This window comes from Rana temporaria, chromosome 3 (assembly GCF_905171775.1).
Source record: "Rana temporaria chromosome 3, aRanTem1.1, whole genome shotgun sequence".
Taxonomy (NCBI): Eukaryota; Metazoa; Chordata; class Amphibia; order Anura; family Ranidae; genus Rana; species Rana temporaria.
The window spans coordinates 357,139,574-357,157,811 of NC_053491.1; the positions used below are offsets into that span (position 1 = coordinate 357,139,574).

Below are 18,238 nucleotides of genomic sequence, written 5' to 3' on the forward strand. Positions count from 1 at the left end.
TAATGAGGACCCGGCGTAAACCACACAGGAGTTCTAATATTTTCACACCCTATCCAAAACAAAAAAAAACATTTTCAGCTTGACTCTAACATGTGTGCTGTCACTGAAATAGGTTTATTTGCAGGAAAGTTGAAGCAAACTGAGTACTTTTTTTTATTTTATTGTTCAAATAAATAGATTTAGCTCTACGTTGAGTATGTTTGCTTGCTCTTTTAGAGAATTGATGCATTTGGATTCTGAAGCTGTTTCTCAAGCTCTACTAGCTAGCAGGAGAATTTTTTTTCCTTCTCTTTTCCGAGCTGAGGCTAAACTCTTATGTTTCGTCTTGGAGACGCTCTATGTGCCTCCTACAATGAGACTGGCGAGGGGGCAGATTCAAAGTTGTTTTGAAAATATTAAATTATGTGATCATAAATTTAGCATTTCACATTTTGCAATCCTTATATGCCTGCGAGAAGCTTAGACGTTGAAGGGACATGAAAGAATAAGAAATTGGGATTTATTCTGTAGTTATTGTAAAGAAAGGCCCGGATCAAGAGTGCAACTAGGAGGAGGGCCGGCATGACTAAGGGGGGCAGTGAGGCGGAGTAGGTACAGTATGGTTTAGGGGGAGTTCCTTTTCTGCCGATTAGCTGGGGACATGTTGTTTTGGGATAGGGCAGTCAGGTGTTGGGGGAGGTTGCTAAGGGGGGTAGTGTAAGGGGTGTTTCTTAGGCCACCAGCTTCAGTCGGAGCTTGTGGCAGAAGAGAAAACAACGAATTTCCCGCCCACCCTCCCCTTTTTTTTTGGATCTGATTTTTGTTTTATTTCTTCATGCCTTTTTTGGTGTTTTTGGGTTCCCAGGGTTTTTAGGCTATTGGTATGGGTGGGAATTTTTCGTTTTTCTGGCGTTCTCAAGTCGTAGCAGCGGGAGGTCTATGGGGTCTTTGAAGGCGGTGTTGAGAAATTAATGGAGGTTTAGGGGGATTGGGCCCATCTGGAGGTATGGGTGTCCCTTCCCTTACTAACCAGACAAATGGGAACAATTGTTTTTCCGATAGGTGGTTGTATCTGAAGGAGGTAAAGTGGAATTGTCCCTGAGCTGGCGTAATACACGGTGTGGGGCCTTTTTTGGTTAATGGGGTACAGATACAACCATTTAAGGAAAATAATTGGCTTTCAAAGATCTCTAGACCAGGATGGTTTAAAATCTCAGTTTGTTTTGTTGTAACGGTTTATGCAAGATGTATTATATGCATTCAAATTGTATGCTGAATAATTTCTGTATTGTATTATGTTTGTTGTAATAAACAAATGGCTGCTATGGCCATTCGACTCCAAAAAGGAGTGTGTGTCGAGTGGTCAATTTTAGAGTGTAAGGATGGGGGTTTCTTTTGTAGCTTTTTGGGAAAAATTCGGAGCCTCGGGAATCTGCACATCCATTAGTCATGTATGTACACATACAGTTGGAAAAAGGAGAGGGTAGCAGCCATGTTTGGGCCCACTAATTTTATGAGCCCAGGAGCAGATTCTCACACGTGCGCTCTTTTCATTATATTACTGAATAACCACAGATAGGCAGGACTGCAGTCCCCCTATCTGTAATGTGGGGACACCTTTTTAGTACTGCCCACATTGCAACCCCATCCCTGTGCCCACCAGTGCAACCCTAGTTCTGCCCACCTCCTGGTTTCCCTCTCAGGAAGGTAAGGACTGGGAATCCTGTTTCCTTAGGGGCAAACACAACCCAACAAGTTCTGGCACGTGGCTCCACTAACCTGCCTGTAAGGAGTGCCTTTGTGCAGGCACCCAGGCAGCATCTCTTGTGGGGTTCCGGGGTCCCAGTTGGCATGATTGCCCCCTCTATTGCAGATGGCATCTGTTTGGGGGTGGGGGGTGGGAAGATATGTGCTGGGTGGAGGACTTGTGCTAGAAAGGGGGGGTTGGGGAGGTCAGACTCAATATCTAGCCCCCCATATAGCTCAAGTTCTCTGCCCTTCCAAAGCGCCCCAAGCACATATCCGCCCAAGTCACTCCTTGCATGAAACTTTGTTACCTGCGACCTACCCTTCTTTCCTGGCCACTGTGTTCTCCCCTTCCTAGTCACTGTCTACTCCCCCCTCCTAGTCACTGTTTTCTCCCTCTTTCTAGTCACTGTGTTCTCCCCTCATTCATATACCTAAGATCAGCGCGGATTCATGCGTTGTGTTGTTCCTCCTCCCCGGGTCCTCCTCTTGACCTTTGTACATGAAATCTTCAGACCCTATGAGAAGACAGGTTCAGTCAGTCTGCAGTGAGTGATTATACAGACTGCCGGTAAGGTGAGCATGTGGGGCAAGAGATGCGGGGTAGGCGTGTCAGGTGTCTGCTTTAGCATGCCCATTTTGGGAGGGTTAGTGGAGCGGATTGCTGGAAATTGTTTTGGCACTGAGCTCAGGTATTTAGCACCGTACTTGTGGGATGCTGGGTTTTAATTCAAATCCCGGGATGGTCCCTGCAAATCCGGGACGGTTGGGAGGTATGCAGTCATATAACATCTCAGAACTGCAGAAAAGGTTGATGGTGGAAGACCTCCTTATGCTAGAAGCTGTGTTCGCAGATCTGAACAGGGAGCAGGTAACTATAAAAGTCTCTGACTCTGAATTTAGGGGCACCATCCCAGCATATCTTCCTAATACTAGCCTAGGGGGGATGGCCCTTCTTACCCTCAGCCAGTCCTCCTTGTCCTCAGCTTAGCTCTCACTTGGTTTTAGGTTTTGGGCTCTGGAGCTGCGAAATTGACAGGAAGCATCCATGACTGCAGCTCTAAAGTGCATTGTGGGGTGCCTAAATTTCATTGCTAGGAAGTGCTTTTCCTCCTAAAGGTAGGGCAGGAATATGGAAGACATTACCAAGCTAGGGAACTGTCCCTTTGAAAACCCTGTGTCCCCCTTTCCTTCCTGTTTTTTTGTGGTTTGATTCATTGACTTTTACAGACATTCTACTATTCAACTACCAGAAGTGTTATACCACACTTATGCCTGGTACGCACAATGAGATTATCAGACGAATGATCATCTGTTTTTTGTTTTTTTTGCATGCTAATTTCAGATCGAACCTAAAGAGTTTACTAAAGTCATGAAAACTCTACTATGACAGAATAAAAATTCGGAAGTGATGTAATGTGTTGTAGTGTATTTGTATTGCATTTTCGGACGACAACTGTACTGATTAAACAAAAATCGTACGATCTGGTATCGTACGAAAAATATTTTAGTGCATGTCAGATGCAATAATATCGGATGAACAGTCATGATCGGCTCTGGAAAGCTCTGTACTAAGGATCTGATTATCGCATGATCGCTCCAAAAGCAGTATTGTGATTGTGTATACGGGACTTAAAGGGGTTGTAAAGGTAAATGTTTTTTCACCTTAATGCATCCTATGCATTAAGGTGAAAAAACATCCGACAGTACCACCCCCCCCCCCCCCGAACCTCCGTTTTACTTACCTCACCCCTCGAAAGTCCCACGCGCATCCTCGTGATCCTCTTTGGTTCCCAGCCTGGCCGTTGATTGGCTAGATTGGACGGATTGATAGCAGCGCAGCCATTGGCTGGCGCTGCTGTCAATCACATCCGATGACGCGGCGCTGGGGGCGGGGCCGAGTGATACAGTCGGGGGCTATGCCCACCACTGTATCACAGGAGCGCGCCTGCAAAAGCTTTCCACCATGGGAGCTTGCTCGCAAGAAGGTGGAAAGCTTTTGCGAGGAGGAGCTGAGACAGCCGCTGAGGGACCCCAGAAGACAGGATTCGGGGACACTCTGTGCAAAACGAGCTGCACAGTGGAGGTAAGTATAACATGTTTGCCTTTAGTGTTCCTTTAAATCTTTCATCCAACCCATAAACTATTGATTTTTTTATTTTGAAAAAACAGTATGAAGTAGTGGTGAAACAAAGAACTTGTGGGTTTAACCAATCATTCTTTTGCTAATTATGTTAATTATTTGTCCTTGGTTTGTGTAATTGGGTGTGTTTTACCTATAAGTGTCCTTCTTATTCATCTCTGAAATTTGTGAGGCAGTCTGTCCTGTCAGTAACACATGCTTCTTTAACCGTTTTCATCATACATGGAGCCCCGGGGTAATATAGAGTGAGATTCCTTGCCCTCCATATCATTTATCACTGTAGCAATTAGTAACTTAAAAATGTTGTACCTAGTGGAAAAAATAATGGGAAAATCTTAAATGAAATGTATATCTATTGTATTGTCTACTTTACATTTATTTATTATAGTCAGTGGATTACAACATTTTTAAACATGTTTTTATTTTAGTCATGTAAATAACTATTGTGTAACATGATTACGAGATAAATGCAGACTGTGCCCTGCTCTTAGATTATTCACAGTGCTCTGGGAAACCTTTACCCAGTATACAGTAAAATATTTTTTTTGTAAAACAAAAATTGTATGTATATAGCAAATAAATTAAAAAAATCAGATATCAAACAATAAAAAAAATCACACAATTTCATACATAACAAAATTGATCGAAAACCTGTATAGTTTCTTAAATCCCACTACTGTTTTTGTGCAAAAAATGGTGGTGTGACCTCCAGTCATTTTTACCTTCCTTCATGGGCCACCATGACCAGTTCCAAAAATATGTCAGCCATCTACCCCAAATGTATATTACTAATATATTCCTCTGTTCCTTTTCAGTCACAAAATCCGCAAAGCTGTATCCGACTGGTGGATCGCTCGATTTTTCCCACATTATGATGCAAGGGGATGGACGGAGGAGAAGAAATGATAATTATTTCGATGATATACCAAGGTCAAAACTTGAAAGACAGATGGCTCAGGTAAAACACTTGCATAATGACATAAGCTTTTGTTATGCTTGTATATTCAACTCTAGATGATAGAATTTAATGGTATTTGAAGAAATACATCTTGGGTATGCTTTGACCAATCCATAGTGCCATTGAAGAGTTTATGTTTATGTATTTAGACTTTACCTCCCAAGGTAAAAATAAGGACACACTAGGACTGTCCTGCCCAGATTCTTGTTATCCTCTGATGAATTTACATATTTCATGTCTACTGGCCCCAGCTCCTTCTCCCCTCTCTGCATATTTATATATTTTACACTCATGTTAAATGAATGAGAGAAGCCGCGCTAGAATAGTCCCAATTGATGCACCAGGATGTTTAATTGAATATCATGATAGTATGTTTCCATAGTTGAAATTGGTGGGATAAATCCTTATAACAATGCTACCAGGGTGATTCACATCAAGAAGTGTACCGCCACCATAAGAAAAACTTGATTACCAGATAGCAAGCAAAACCAGGCATGTGGCTATAGCCCAGCCAAAGCTTTTACTTGCACAGAAGATCTTAAGAACAATTAACACTGGATAGATGGCTGCAATGATTCTCACACACTGGCACCACTGTAAAGTCCGTGATCGTCTCATTCAGCAAAGGACCCAAAAAGAAGGGCTAGCCATAGCGTAATATTGTCTGGCTTTTTAATTGTAAGAAAAAGTATTGTACTTACATTGGTAGGTTTAAAAATCGCATATAAAAACAGCCGGCTCACATCAAGCACCCGCCCTCCTAGTAAGACAGTGTTGTGACGCCATCACGTGCCCTCCCCCATATTTTACACTCACAGCCTCTTTTCCAAACTCCCCCCCCCCCGTTTGACACATTTACATATTTCACACCCACTTACTCAAACTCTTCCTCACCTTTGAAAATGTACACATGCCCAAACTCCTCCTCCACTTTGGCCATATTTATATATTTCCCACACATGCACAGTCACTTACTGAAGCTCTGACCATATTTAGATATATTTTATAACCACATTTGACAAACCTTCCTCTTAAAATATTTGCAAATCTGTGATTATTAAGAGGTACAACATATTAGTTTTTTGTGCTCTTCCACACTAGATTGCTTTTATCAGATTCAACATTTTAGCACATATACAAATGGGTTGGGGTCTCAACTGGCCTTCAAAAGTTCTTTGAATTCTGGGGAATTCTTGAGGGATAAAAGTGACATCTAAAGCAGGCCATAGATGATTTGTATTTTTTCCTACAGCCAGCGAGCAAAGTTAAAAATCGATTTAATGTTTGATTTCTTTCTAACAGGAATGGTTACACATGGATTGAAAGGCAGCATTTCGATCCATGTATGGCCATCGATCCAGATTTTGCCAGGTTTCCTTCACCAATGAAGTAGTCAAGATTTGCAAACCATTGTCATTATCCAGTGCCGTATAGTTGAAATATAGTACCTGAGCACATTGACTGTCACCCTGAGGATAAAGTAAAGACGATACAATTTGTGTGCGATTGCTTTCTTTTTATTAAAGAGAACTGACGTGTATGTAATATCTTTTCTATCATTCTCTGCATTAAAAAGTATCTAAACCTTAAAGCGTATGGGGAGGGGGGAATGTGTCAAGACAAGTCTGATAATTGGAGGAGAGCAGGCACAGCTATAGAACTGACCACGCTGTGCTCTCCTGCCTGCTCGGTGTGGTCAGTTTTTAATAGGTACGCAGAGGAACTGGCAGGAACACCAGTGATTTCACACAAGGGAAGAAATACAAAGAGAACAGGATACTTTCTCATACAAGTACCGTATTTGCCGGCGTATAAGACGACTGGGCGTATAAGACGACCCCCTAATTTTTTAGCTAAAATGTTGGTTTTGGGATATACTCACCTTATAAGAAGACCCCCTTCCTACTAGTCATGCCTCGCCTCAACTCACTGTGCCATTAAATGCCTCACTGTGCCATTACATGCCAGACTGTGCCACCATTACATGCCAGACTGTGCCACCATTACATGCCAGACTGTGCCACCATTACATGCCTCACTGTGCCATTAAATGCCTCACTGTGCCATTACATGCCAGACTGTGCCACCATTACATGCCTCACTGTGCCATTACATGCCAGACTGTGCCACCATTACATGCCAGACTGTGCCACCATTACATGCCTTACTGTGCCACCATTACATGCCTCACTGTGCCACCATTACATGCCTCACTGTGCCACCATTACATGCCTCACTGTGCCACCATTACATGCCTCACTGTGCACCATTACATGCCTCACTGTGCACCATTACATGCCTCACTGTGTCACTGCATACCTCACTGTGCCATTGCATGTCTCGACGATCCCTTACCTTATGCCTGACATGCAGAATTTGTCAGACCGCGGCCATCCATTTTTCAAAAGCCGTGCCTCCTCCTCGTGCTGTTCCGTGATAGGCGGAACACTAAGCTTCCCAGGAGACACTGTGTTCAGTGTTCTGCCTATCACGGTTGCCCTCTTGTCCAAGACCGAGGATGAGAGGGCATCCGTGATAGGCGGATCACTGAACAGAGGCTCTGCTGGGAAGCTGAGTGTTCCGCCTATCACGGAACAGCAGAAGGAGGAGGCGCGGCTTTTGAAAAATGGATGGCCGCGGTCTGCATGTTAGGTTACCGGCGTATAAGATGACCCCCCGACTTTTAAGAAGAATTTCAGGGGTTAAAAAGTCGTCTTATACGCCGGAAAATACGGTACATGGTACAGCAGGCACATATCCGGAATATGAAATGTTGGGGTAACATATTCTTTAACAATGCACTTTTTATTTTCGTCCTTTAAAGGAGTTGTAAAGGAAAACATTTTTTCACCTTAATGCAATCTATGCATTAAGGTAAAAAAACATCCCCCCCCCCGAGCCCCCGGTATACTTACCTGACCACTCGAAAGTCCCGCTCTCGGTCCCGAGATCCTCTTCGCCGCTCAGCCTGGCCGCTGATTGGCTAGAGCGGATGGATTGAGAGCAGCGCAGCCATTGGCTGGCGCTGCTGTCAATCACATCCTGTGACGCGGCGTGCCGAGGGGCAGGGCTGAGTGATACAGTGAGCGGCTATGGCCGCTCGCTGTATCAAGGGAGCGCGCCCGCAATTACTCACCACCATGCAAGCTCTCTCGCATGACTGTGGTCAGTACTTGCGGGGAGGACCAGAGACAGCCGCCGAGGGACCCCAGAAGACGTGGATCGGGGCCACTCTGTGCAAAACGAACTGCACAGTGGAGGTAAGTATAACATGTTTGTTATTTTAAAGGAATTTTCTTTTTCTTTTACTAACCCTTTAAGGTTTGTTAAATATACAGTTGAAAGCGTTTTGCTATATCTGTTCAATATGTGAAAAAAATCCTTGCTGATCCTGCCTGTATCTTGTTAGCTAGTAACTTTCTGTGCCCTATGTCTGTGCTGCACTCCTATTGTCCACAGCTAGCTCCGTGAACAACAAACCCCCCTCCCCCCTGTGTTATGGTGAAAAGGAAAGTGGAAGGAGTCCTGTAGTCCTTTGCTAAGGTGACAATGCTGCCCCTTCATATACAGTGCAGAGAGTGAACCTTGTCACCCTAGAATAGGAGATGTGTTATCGGTAGGATTGCCAGAAAAAATAATGCAGTAAAAGTCTGGTACAAAAACACAGCCACACATTTAAAGTGGCGGTCCACCCTAAAAAAAAATAAACAAAAAGGCTCAAAAAAATTGGGAAAAAAAATTATACTTACCAGAATTGGCTATTACTAGGCAGATCTTCCTAATCTGCCCCTTCCTTGTCCGCAGTGCCCCTCGGTCTCGTCTTCCTCATGTTGTCTTCTGGGGAATGGGGCACGCTGACTTCTGGGAACTGTGTCTTCCAGAAGTCAGCCACCCATTCACCGAGCGCCGCGCGACTCGCGCATGCACAGTAGGAAACGGGCAGTGAAGCCGCAAGGCTCCACTGCCTGTTTCCCTTAGTGAGGATCGCGGCGTCGGGACCCGGCCTAAGGGACGGATCGGCCTCGGGCAGCTGACATTGCAGACAACCAGGACAGGTACGTTTCCTTATTAAAAGTCGGCAGCTACAGTGTTTGTAGCTGCTGACTTGTACATTTATTAATTTTTACGCCGGACCTCCGCTTTAAGGACTAGTAACCTGCAAGTTATTACCTTTATGTTCTTGGGTTTAGATACACTTTTAATTTACAGGTGCTTGATTTAAATGTCAGCTTCCAAAATCACCCAAAAAGCTAACCATGCTTTTATTAACTCATCCTATGGGCTAAATAGCTTTTAAAATAACTACTACTGACTTTAAAAGCTCTAATTTATCCTCCCCCACTGAATCCAACTTTATGTAGACCGTAAAGCAGGTTATTAAAAGTGTCTAGAAGAGGTCTTAATATAAAAAGTCAAGAAATATAAGTAAAACTATGGAGGCGAGTTCATATTATTAAAAGCTGATTTTACGACAAGGCTAAAATGTATCCTAAGTGTCATTTAGCAATGGACTGAGGAAATATCATATTCTATGCGGCAATGACCATTACAGAGCTCAGCTGATTAGATATTACGGTTTCACCTCTAAAGCCTAACATTACTTTCCTGAGGATATTTTTCAACGGGCTTCAGTAAATGACAATTAAATGGGAAGTTAATGCATAGCACCATATAACAGTAGAATGATCAGCCTCTAGCACCTGTAAAAAATAGTTAAGATAAAGGCATATACAATGTAGAAATTCTGCAGACTGTTATGCCCCATACACACGACCTTTTTTCATGATGTGAATTTTTTTTTTTTTTATGTCATTAAAAACGATCGTGTGTGGGCTCCAGAGCATTTTTCATGACGTGAAAAATTTGCATTAAAAATTTAGAACATGCTCTATTTTTTCACGTTGTTGTTGACGTTTTTCACGTCGTAAAAATTGGTCGTGTGTAGGCTTTAACGACGTGAAAAAAACGCGCATGCTCAGAAGCAAGTTATGAGACGGGAGCGCTCGTTCTGGTAAAACTAGCGTTCGTAATGGAGATAGCACATTCGTGACGACTCAACAGACTGAAAAGCACGAAGACTGAAAAGCGCGAATCATCTCTCACCAAACTTTTCCTAACACAAAATCAGCAAAAAGCAGCCCCAAGGGTGGCGCCATCCGAATGGAACTTCCCCTTTATAGTGCCGTCATACGTGTTGTACGTCATCGCGCTTTGCTCGAGCATTTTTTTTCACAATCGTGTGTATGCAAGGCAGGCTTAACAAGAATTGGGTTGAAAAAACGTTGTTTTTTCTAGACCATTAAAAATGGTCGTGTGTACGCGGCATTAGTCCTGTTGTTTTACCACTTAGGGGCAATTTTATAAATATATAATATATATGGTATAAATATTTTATACCAGTCCAACAAAATTTCCTTCACCCAGTAAAGGCCAGTTGGCTAAGCAGGAGTTATTAAGACCTATTTGGGGTTAACTAACTGTCAATAAGGGGTTAACTAAATAATAAGTGTAACAATTGCAGGTTGACTGCAAATCCAATTATGTGAGACAAATATTTTGTTGGTACGTTAGCATTAACAAAAATGCATTAAAAAATACATTTATGAATTAATACGGCAACCAACAAATTCAGGTTTTATTCATACAGAGAGTGCTGAGAGTGCTGTTCATGTACTTCAGCAAGATCTAGATGTAAAACTGAGTAATCGGCAGTAGTAGTGGATCCATCTTACCGCCCCCCCCGCATTACTACCAGAGGTGCACCTCTCTTGCCTATGTGTTAGCCCAGCCCTGCTTTCCCCTTTATTTCCATTTATAATGGTCTTCACTTAGCACCTGGGTACATGAAAGAAATATGACGACATGATAATATCATGTTTCAAGATGGCAAAAGGATGGGCATAACTTTTATCTAGTGGGAGGAGGGTATTTTTCTTTTGCCAACTTACCCAAACCCTTACAACCCTTGTCTGAACCTCTGCCTAGATGAGTGGTCTGCAGACTGCAACCAGGAAGCCAGATGGAGCCCTATTACTCCCACCAACACCAACAATTTGGCACTCTTCTTCCCACTGATACCAACAATGGGACACTATTTTTCCCACTGATACCAACAATGAAGTTCTATTCCTCCAACCTAAATCAATGATGGGGCACTGTTTAATTCCACTGACGCTGGGGCATTTTCTACACCCATTGGCCACAGTCTGGCTCCCTAAAGCCTGAAGGACAGTAAGCCCTTTGTTTAAAATCTTTAGAGACACCTAGCCTAGTTGTATAGATTACATATAGATGTGATGACTGTGGTGGTTCAGAATAGGAAGGGGATTTTGGGACTTTAAATGAGGTCTATGAGTATAGCACGTCTATTCTCTCTCGCTTAGGGATGGAGGCTTGCTAGACAGGATTGGCAGTGTTCCCCTGCCATCCCAGTGCTGGGCGGCTTAGTTCTATGCGTTTTTCTCATCAGGCTTAGACTGAGCACACTCAGGATTTTTTCTTGAGACCTAACAGTTATGCGTTTCTGTCATGGGTCTGGTATGTGATGTGGTTACATGTCCATGGCCTTTCACTGTCTGCCATTTGGGAGCTGCGACGCGCTCTGCGTGCTGCCTCCTGCCCGCCCCTCTCTCTGCCCAGTGTGGGCGGGGGGCTGCTCGGACTTAGGGAGGCGGTACACACGGCGCATCGGCGCCACGCATCCCGCCCAGCCTGTGACGTCAGTTCTGACGTCACTACACTGAGCGTGTGTTTTCCATCTCAGCTGAGGTTGCCAGGACTACAGGGTGGACGCTGTGGGCGGTCTCCGCCCGTGGCGGCACCCTCCTATGGTGTACCTCCAGCCCACGTGACGCTGACGGCACGCTGGCGTGCACAGCTGTGAGGCGGCTATTTAAAGGTCCTCCCTACATATCCTAATGCCTATGAGCTGTAACACGCTATACCACATTATCTCTCCTGCTGGTTATCCGGGAATCTTGGACGCCTCTACTAGGTTATTATACCTATCCATTTATTTGGGCTGGCTGCCTCCCGATTTGTTCTTATACTCATTAAATTGTCTGTCATTACTATTATTATAGATTCCAGCTGGCTATTCCTAGTGGTTTTTGCTCTCGCTGTATATGCCATACATGCTCAACCCTATGTTATTTGCTTTGGGAGGATTCCTTGCTGCCCCTTCTTGTGTGCGCTTTACTGCCGCCTCAGCTCCCGTGACGGACATATCCCCTTGGCCGTGGCTCCATATATACCGCATTCATTCATTCTTGATTCCATGTGAGTACTTCAGGTGGACATCCTTTCCACCTTATACTGGTTTAAATAAATTGTATTTACTTATTGTACCCTACCCTTAATCTTTATATATTTTTAGATAAGTCAAGCATCTGCCCCTGAAGAGTGTTATACACACGAAACGCGTCGGGCCAATACGGATGCTACACATACTTTATGATAATATTCTAATTGATCCGATTATATTTTATACATGCTTTTACCAGCCTTTTTTCACCTTTACATATTCGCTAAGACTGTTATCTTGACATCTGTACATATGTATATTCACCCTATGCACTCATTAATCCATGCGGATGATCATGTGACATCCGGTCAAGCATTGGTGTATCTCTGCTAGCCCCACTGTATCTGCGCATACTATGTGCTTTAATATGTGGTAATGTCTTTTATTTTTGAAATGTATATTTTTCATTTACATGATCTCGGGATGTTGATATGTGTTTTGCAAATGTGTGACCAATAAATTTGTACGTTTTTTATTACCCGCACCATGTCTGCAGCCTCATTCAAAGTCCCAAATATTTCCCTACCCTATTTTTTCCACGACTGTGGTGGTTCCATTCAGTTTTTTTTTTTCATTTATATTCACCTGGGGATCGTTCTAATCAAACTTTTCCTTTATGAGGTTGACAATATTTACTCACTATACTGTATCTATGAAGCAGCATAGCTGTCACCCTAGGACAGAACTACAAACTACTCTCTTTTGCATGTTTTGTATAACATGGGGAAATAGGGATCTGTTGTCCAGGACACAGTCCACTGGACAAGATTTCTGGGAGGATCCGTAGATTTTTTTATACTTATTGCTCAAACCCCTTTCATTTGTATGTTAAGCACACCATAAATGAGCACACAAGAGAAGATTATTTTCAGGGTTTACATGCAATTTAAGCACCATATTTGGGTACCTTAAAGTGGTTGTAAAGGCAACAGTTTGTTTTATCTTAATGCTGGATCAGGGCTATGTGTCTGAATGGTCACAGAGAGCTGTGACTCGGCCCAGGTGCCCCCATAGCAAGCTGCTTGCTGTGGGGGCACTGAACAGGAGGGATATGCCAGGATCACAGAAGAGGGACCCCCTAGAAAAGGAGGATCCAGGCCGCTCTGTGCAAAAAAAAACGGAACTTTACAATCACTTTAAAGTGGCTCTAAAAGCTATTCTATGCATTCTATGCATGAAGGTAGAAAACCTGTGTGATCTTCATCCGATCCATGGGTGTTCCCAATAGCCTCAGCTGTCGCGGGACTCTCCCTCCCTTATTGGCTGAGACCTCAGCGGGAGCCCATTGGGTCGTACTGCTGTCAGTCACAGCCAGTAAACCAATGAGGAGAGAGTGAGGGAGAGGAACCGAGTTACGTCTCTATGTCTCTATGTGTCTTATGGACATATAGTGCCATATAGTGCAGCAGCTCAGGAGCGAGCACGTAAGGGTGCTGCTTTCTCTGGGGGCACTGCTCGAGGGAGGAGCAAGTATAACATGTTTGTTTATTTAAAAAACAAAAACAAAGCTTTAATACCACTTTAATTTTTTTTTTAAATAACAAACATGTCATACTTACCTCCACTGTGCAGCTCGTTTTGCACAGAGTGGCCGCGATCCTGGTCTTCTGGGGTCCCTCGGCAGCTGTCTCGGCTCCTCCCCACAAGAGCTAGCCCCCGTTCTGGGAAGCGCTCTCCCAAGGGGGTTAGCTTGTGGGCACACTCCCATGATACAGTCGGCGGCTATAGCCGACAAGTGTATCACTCGTCTCCGCCCCCGGCGCACCGTGTCATAGATTCGATTGACAGCAGCTGGAGCCAATGGCTGCACTGCTATCAATCTCCAATGAAGAGTAGCCAGCACGGTCATGACGCCAGACTTTCGAGGGCTCAGGTAAGTAAACCGGGGGCTGGGGGGCTTGTAAGCATCGGATGTTTTTTCACCTTAATGCATAGGATGCATTAAGGTAAAAAAACGCAAATCTTACAACCCCTTTAACTGTATTTAAAAGAAGCCTGACTGCTGTTCTGATTCTTTGGCTTCAGTACTCATTGTTTTAATTTGACTGGTTTAGAAAAGCTCACCCTAAATCAAACCTTTCCTTTTCCATACAGTCCAAAGCAGTGGGTTTACTTTAATACCCCCTTCTCAGCACAACATATCTACCTTTCCTTCACTCCCCTACACTCTGTTCAGCTGCCAGTAGCAAAGAACAAAACAAAACAAAAACAATACTTTTGGGTATAATAAAACACTCCCTTAGTGATTGGCTAGGCACGGTCACATGGGGGTGAGGATTGTCTTCAGCCCTGTGTTAGCTCCAACTAGAGCAAAGCTTTTTTTCTTTACTCCTAAAAGCTAAACAGAGAACAGTGATGAATAAAGCAAAAGTGAGATGTGCTGTTGGGTACGGGGTAGGGGGGTTTAGGGAAAACATGTTGCTTTCCTCTGTATGTACACAGGTTTGCCTTTCTTATTTCTCATCCAGGCACTGAACGTTAAACACATACTAATTCAGGATATCATTTTACTTTGCAGGCCTTACTTCAGTCATCCCAATAAAAAGCACCCAATGGCCGCAAGGTCTACTGTGCTTCCATGGGTGTCCCTTTCATACATATTTTGTGCCAGTAAAATATTTTTGTCTCCTGTGTTCAGGAGACTGCAGATATATAATTAATGGCTTCCATTGTCATTTTGTTTGCATTTATGTGTAAATGAGATAAACTTCTCCTGCCCTGATCGCACTACCATGTAATTATTTCCCACACAGTGAAATGTGCCTTGCTTCTGGGTGCCTGATCGTTTCCCGTGCAACGCTAATGATGAGGGAGACGTAGTGCGCGCCTTGAGATTTCAATGCAGGGAAACCCCCATTATCAGCTTCATTAGAGAGGTTTATTGAAGTCCCACAGTAAAGATTCTGCACAGACATGTGCTGAAGTGTATTAAGTGCTGATTTTGTGAAACCATTCTGGGATACAATTTGCTACAGATTTAGTCAAATGCTCAGGTGAATTAAAACAGAACTCCAGTAAGCATAGCTAAATACACAGCATGTGTATTTAGACTGGGTTCACTAATGCGGCTGCGATTTGATCCGATTTTCAGTGCGATTATGTAGTGTAGTGTAGTGGAATTTTTTATATTACTGCGTTTTGACTGATCCCTGTCGTCAGCCAGCAATGATGGATCATTGGTTGTTAAATAGCCGGCCCCCGCTGACGTCCTAACAACCAGTGACTCATCTCTGCTGTCAGTCGGGAATTCTGGCTTACAACAGAATGTAAACAAATGAGCCTGTCAGCAAAAATCCAAAAAATTGCATGGAGGTCCCCCCACAGTACATACCAGGTGCTTCAGATTTGGTATGGATTTTAAGGAGGACTCCACACCAAAAATTTAAAAAATGGCATGATGAACCCCCCAAAATCCACAACAAAGCCTTATCCAAGCATGTAGCCTGGCACGGCAGGAAAGCAGGGGATAAGTGTGCAATCCCTGAACTGTACCAGGCCACATGCCCTCAACATAAGGGGGTTCTTTGCCATGAACACCCCCCCCCCCCCTGCAAATCACCTTGTCTTCATGTTGACTAGGACAAGAGCCTCTTTCTTACAACCCTGGCCCGGTGGTTGTGGGGGTGCGGAAGGTGACTTATCGTAATCTAGAACCCCCTATACCCCTACTCATTAACCAAAAAAATGTCAAATGTAAATAAAATAAAAAAGTTCCCCTGGTGTAGTTTCATCGTCAATCAGGTTGTCCAGTGATGTAAGTCAATGCCAATCACTGTGAACGACAGCCGCCAACCCTGACTGCACCCGCTGCTTACCTCCTAATGACAGCTTTGCTTCCCACCTCCGCTTAAAAAAACAAAGGGGGTGAGGAAAGTTGGCACAAGGGGGTGGGCCACCTTGTGACATCATTGACTCTATATGGATATGTCCATGCCCATGTTTGGTCAATGACCTCACCAGGTGGTCCCACCCCCTAAAGACATCATTGACCAAATGAATCTACATCAGGGGACTTTTTTTTCTAAAATAAGGACTTTATGTACCTCATACTCACATGGGGGCGAGATCGGGGGCCTCCTTGGTAAACGGACTTCCAGATTCTGATAAGTCACCCCAGCACCCCAACACAACCACTGGACCAGGGTTGTGGGAAATAGGTCCTTGGTCTTATCAACATTGGGACAAGGTCCTTTGCTCGGATAAGGGTCTGGTACAGATCTTGGAGGGGGGGGGGGGGTTCAAACCATTTTTTTCAATTAGTTTTGGCATGGGGTCCTGCTTAAAATCCATACCAGAACCCAAAGGGCATGCTGTGGATTGATTGTAGGAGGACCTTCACACCATTTTTTTTTTATTGACCGCTGGCCCCTTAACAGCCGCTGACTGCTTAACAACTAATTACTCATCCCTTCGGTCAGAACAAGGATGAGTCACTGGTTGTTAGAAGGCAAGCAGGTGCCTGCTCCTTAACAACAAACAAATAATAAAGGCAAAAACACACCAAAAAGTGCATGTATATTCATTTTTGATTTGTCTCTTTTGATGTCTATGGTGCACAAAATCATGCTGCCTCACCCCAAAGTAGCACAGGTACTTTCAACAAAATCGCTACGCAGTTGTGTTTCATTGACGTCAATGGGCACCACTGAAATAAATGTGATTGGCATGCAATTCTGTGCAACTAAGGTCGCATCTGAAATTGCACTAGTGTGAACCAGACCTTACTGTGTAATTAGCCAGCGGAGTTGTGATTCTGTTTAGCCAGTCCTTTGATTAACAAGCGTGTTGCAATCCACTGTCAGACAGGTGACCCTTATTTCCTCATTCTGCAAAACCCACTTTGTGCGTTCGTCACCTCTGTGCCTCCAGAAAGTAAACTGGACAATAAAAGAAAAGAAAGCAGACACTGTTACTGGAGCCATGCACAATCTTCCTCCTGTTAGGGTTCGCTACTGACCATTTTCCTGCTCTGTGTATGTATTTGTATAGTATAATGAAAACCAAAAGAACACATCTGCACTCCAGGAGGTCCCAAGCACAGGTAGATTTATTCCCTAAAGTATACAATGTACACCCTATCAAGACTCTGCCTTCTAACGCATTTCAGTCTGAACAGGCTTAGTCAAAGAGAACATGGACAACAAATCATCATCATAACCTCTGTCCAATTAGCAACCAGGTAATTCTAAAAACAGGGATCTTTCTTGCTGTGCAGTGTGGCATGTCACAAGACTGGCTAAACAGAATTAAAAATTGATTCACATACACTATATTACCAAAAGCATTGGGACACCTGCCTTTACACGCACATGGACTTTAATGGCATCCCAGTCTTAGTCTGTAGGGTTCAATATTGAGTTAGCCCACCCTTTGCAGCTATAAGGCCTCGTACACACGACCGAACATGTCTGCTGAAGCTGGTCCGCGGACCAGTTTCCGTGGACATGTTCGGTCGTCTGTACGGCCGACCGGACCGGATTCCCGGCCTAGCGGACAGGTTTCCAGCGGACAAATGTTTCTTAGCATGCTAAAAAACATGTCCGCTGGAAGCCTGTCCGTCGGACATGTTCGGTCGTCTGTACGACTCACCGGACATGTCCGCTCGGCCGAAAGCCCTCGCATGCGTGGAGGCATTGACCTTCCAGGGTCGCGCACGTCGCCGCGTCATTGTCGCGACCACGTCACCGCGTTCGCTGTCCGCGGGGATTTTGGTCTGATGGTGTGTACACACATCAGACCAAAATCCGGCAGCTTTCATCGGACCGTCCGACCGTGTGTACAAGGCCTAACAGCTTCAACTCTTCTGGGAAGGCTAGCCACAAGGTTTGGGAGTGTTTGACCATTCTTCTAAAGCACATTTGTGAAGCCAGGCACTGATGCGGATGGGAAGGCCTGTTTCACAGTCTCCGCTCTAATTCATCCCAAAGGTATTGTATCAGGTTGAGATCAGGACTCTGTGCAGGCCAGTCAAGTTCCTCTACCCTAAACTCACTCATCCATACCTTTATGGACCTTGCTTTGTGCACTGGTGTGCAGTCATGTTGGAACAGGGAGGAGCCATCCCCAAACTATTGCGAAAAAGTTAAACTTAACTTAAAGGGGTTGTAAA

At 44.2% G+C, this 18,238-nt stretch overlaps 1 protein-coding gene across 4 annotated transcripts in view; it reads left to right on the top strand.

The window, feature by feature from the left end:
- The window catches only part of ANKS1B (ankyrin repeat and sterile alpha motif domain containing 1B), a 177,696-nt gene that overhangs the window by 104,104 nt on the left and 55,354 nt on the right, over positions 1 to 18,238 (top strand). For all 4 annotated transcript variants that reach the window (XM_040345220.1, XM_040345222.1, XM_040345221.1 and 1 more), the window contains exon 2: positions 4,684 to 4,826. In XM_040345220.1, the coding sequence (XP_040201154.1) occupies positions 4,740 to 4,826 (87 nt within the window). In that variant the 5' untranslated portion in view covers positions 4,684 to 4,739. The remainder of the gene's footprint in view (positions 1 to 4,683; positions 4,827 to 18,238) is intronic.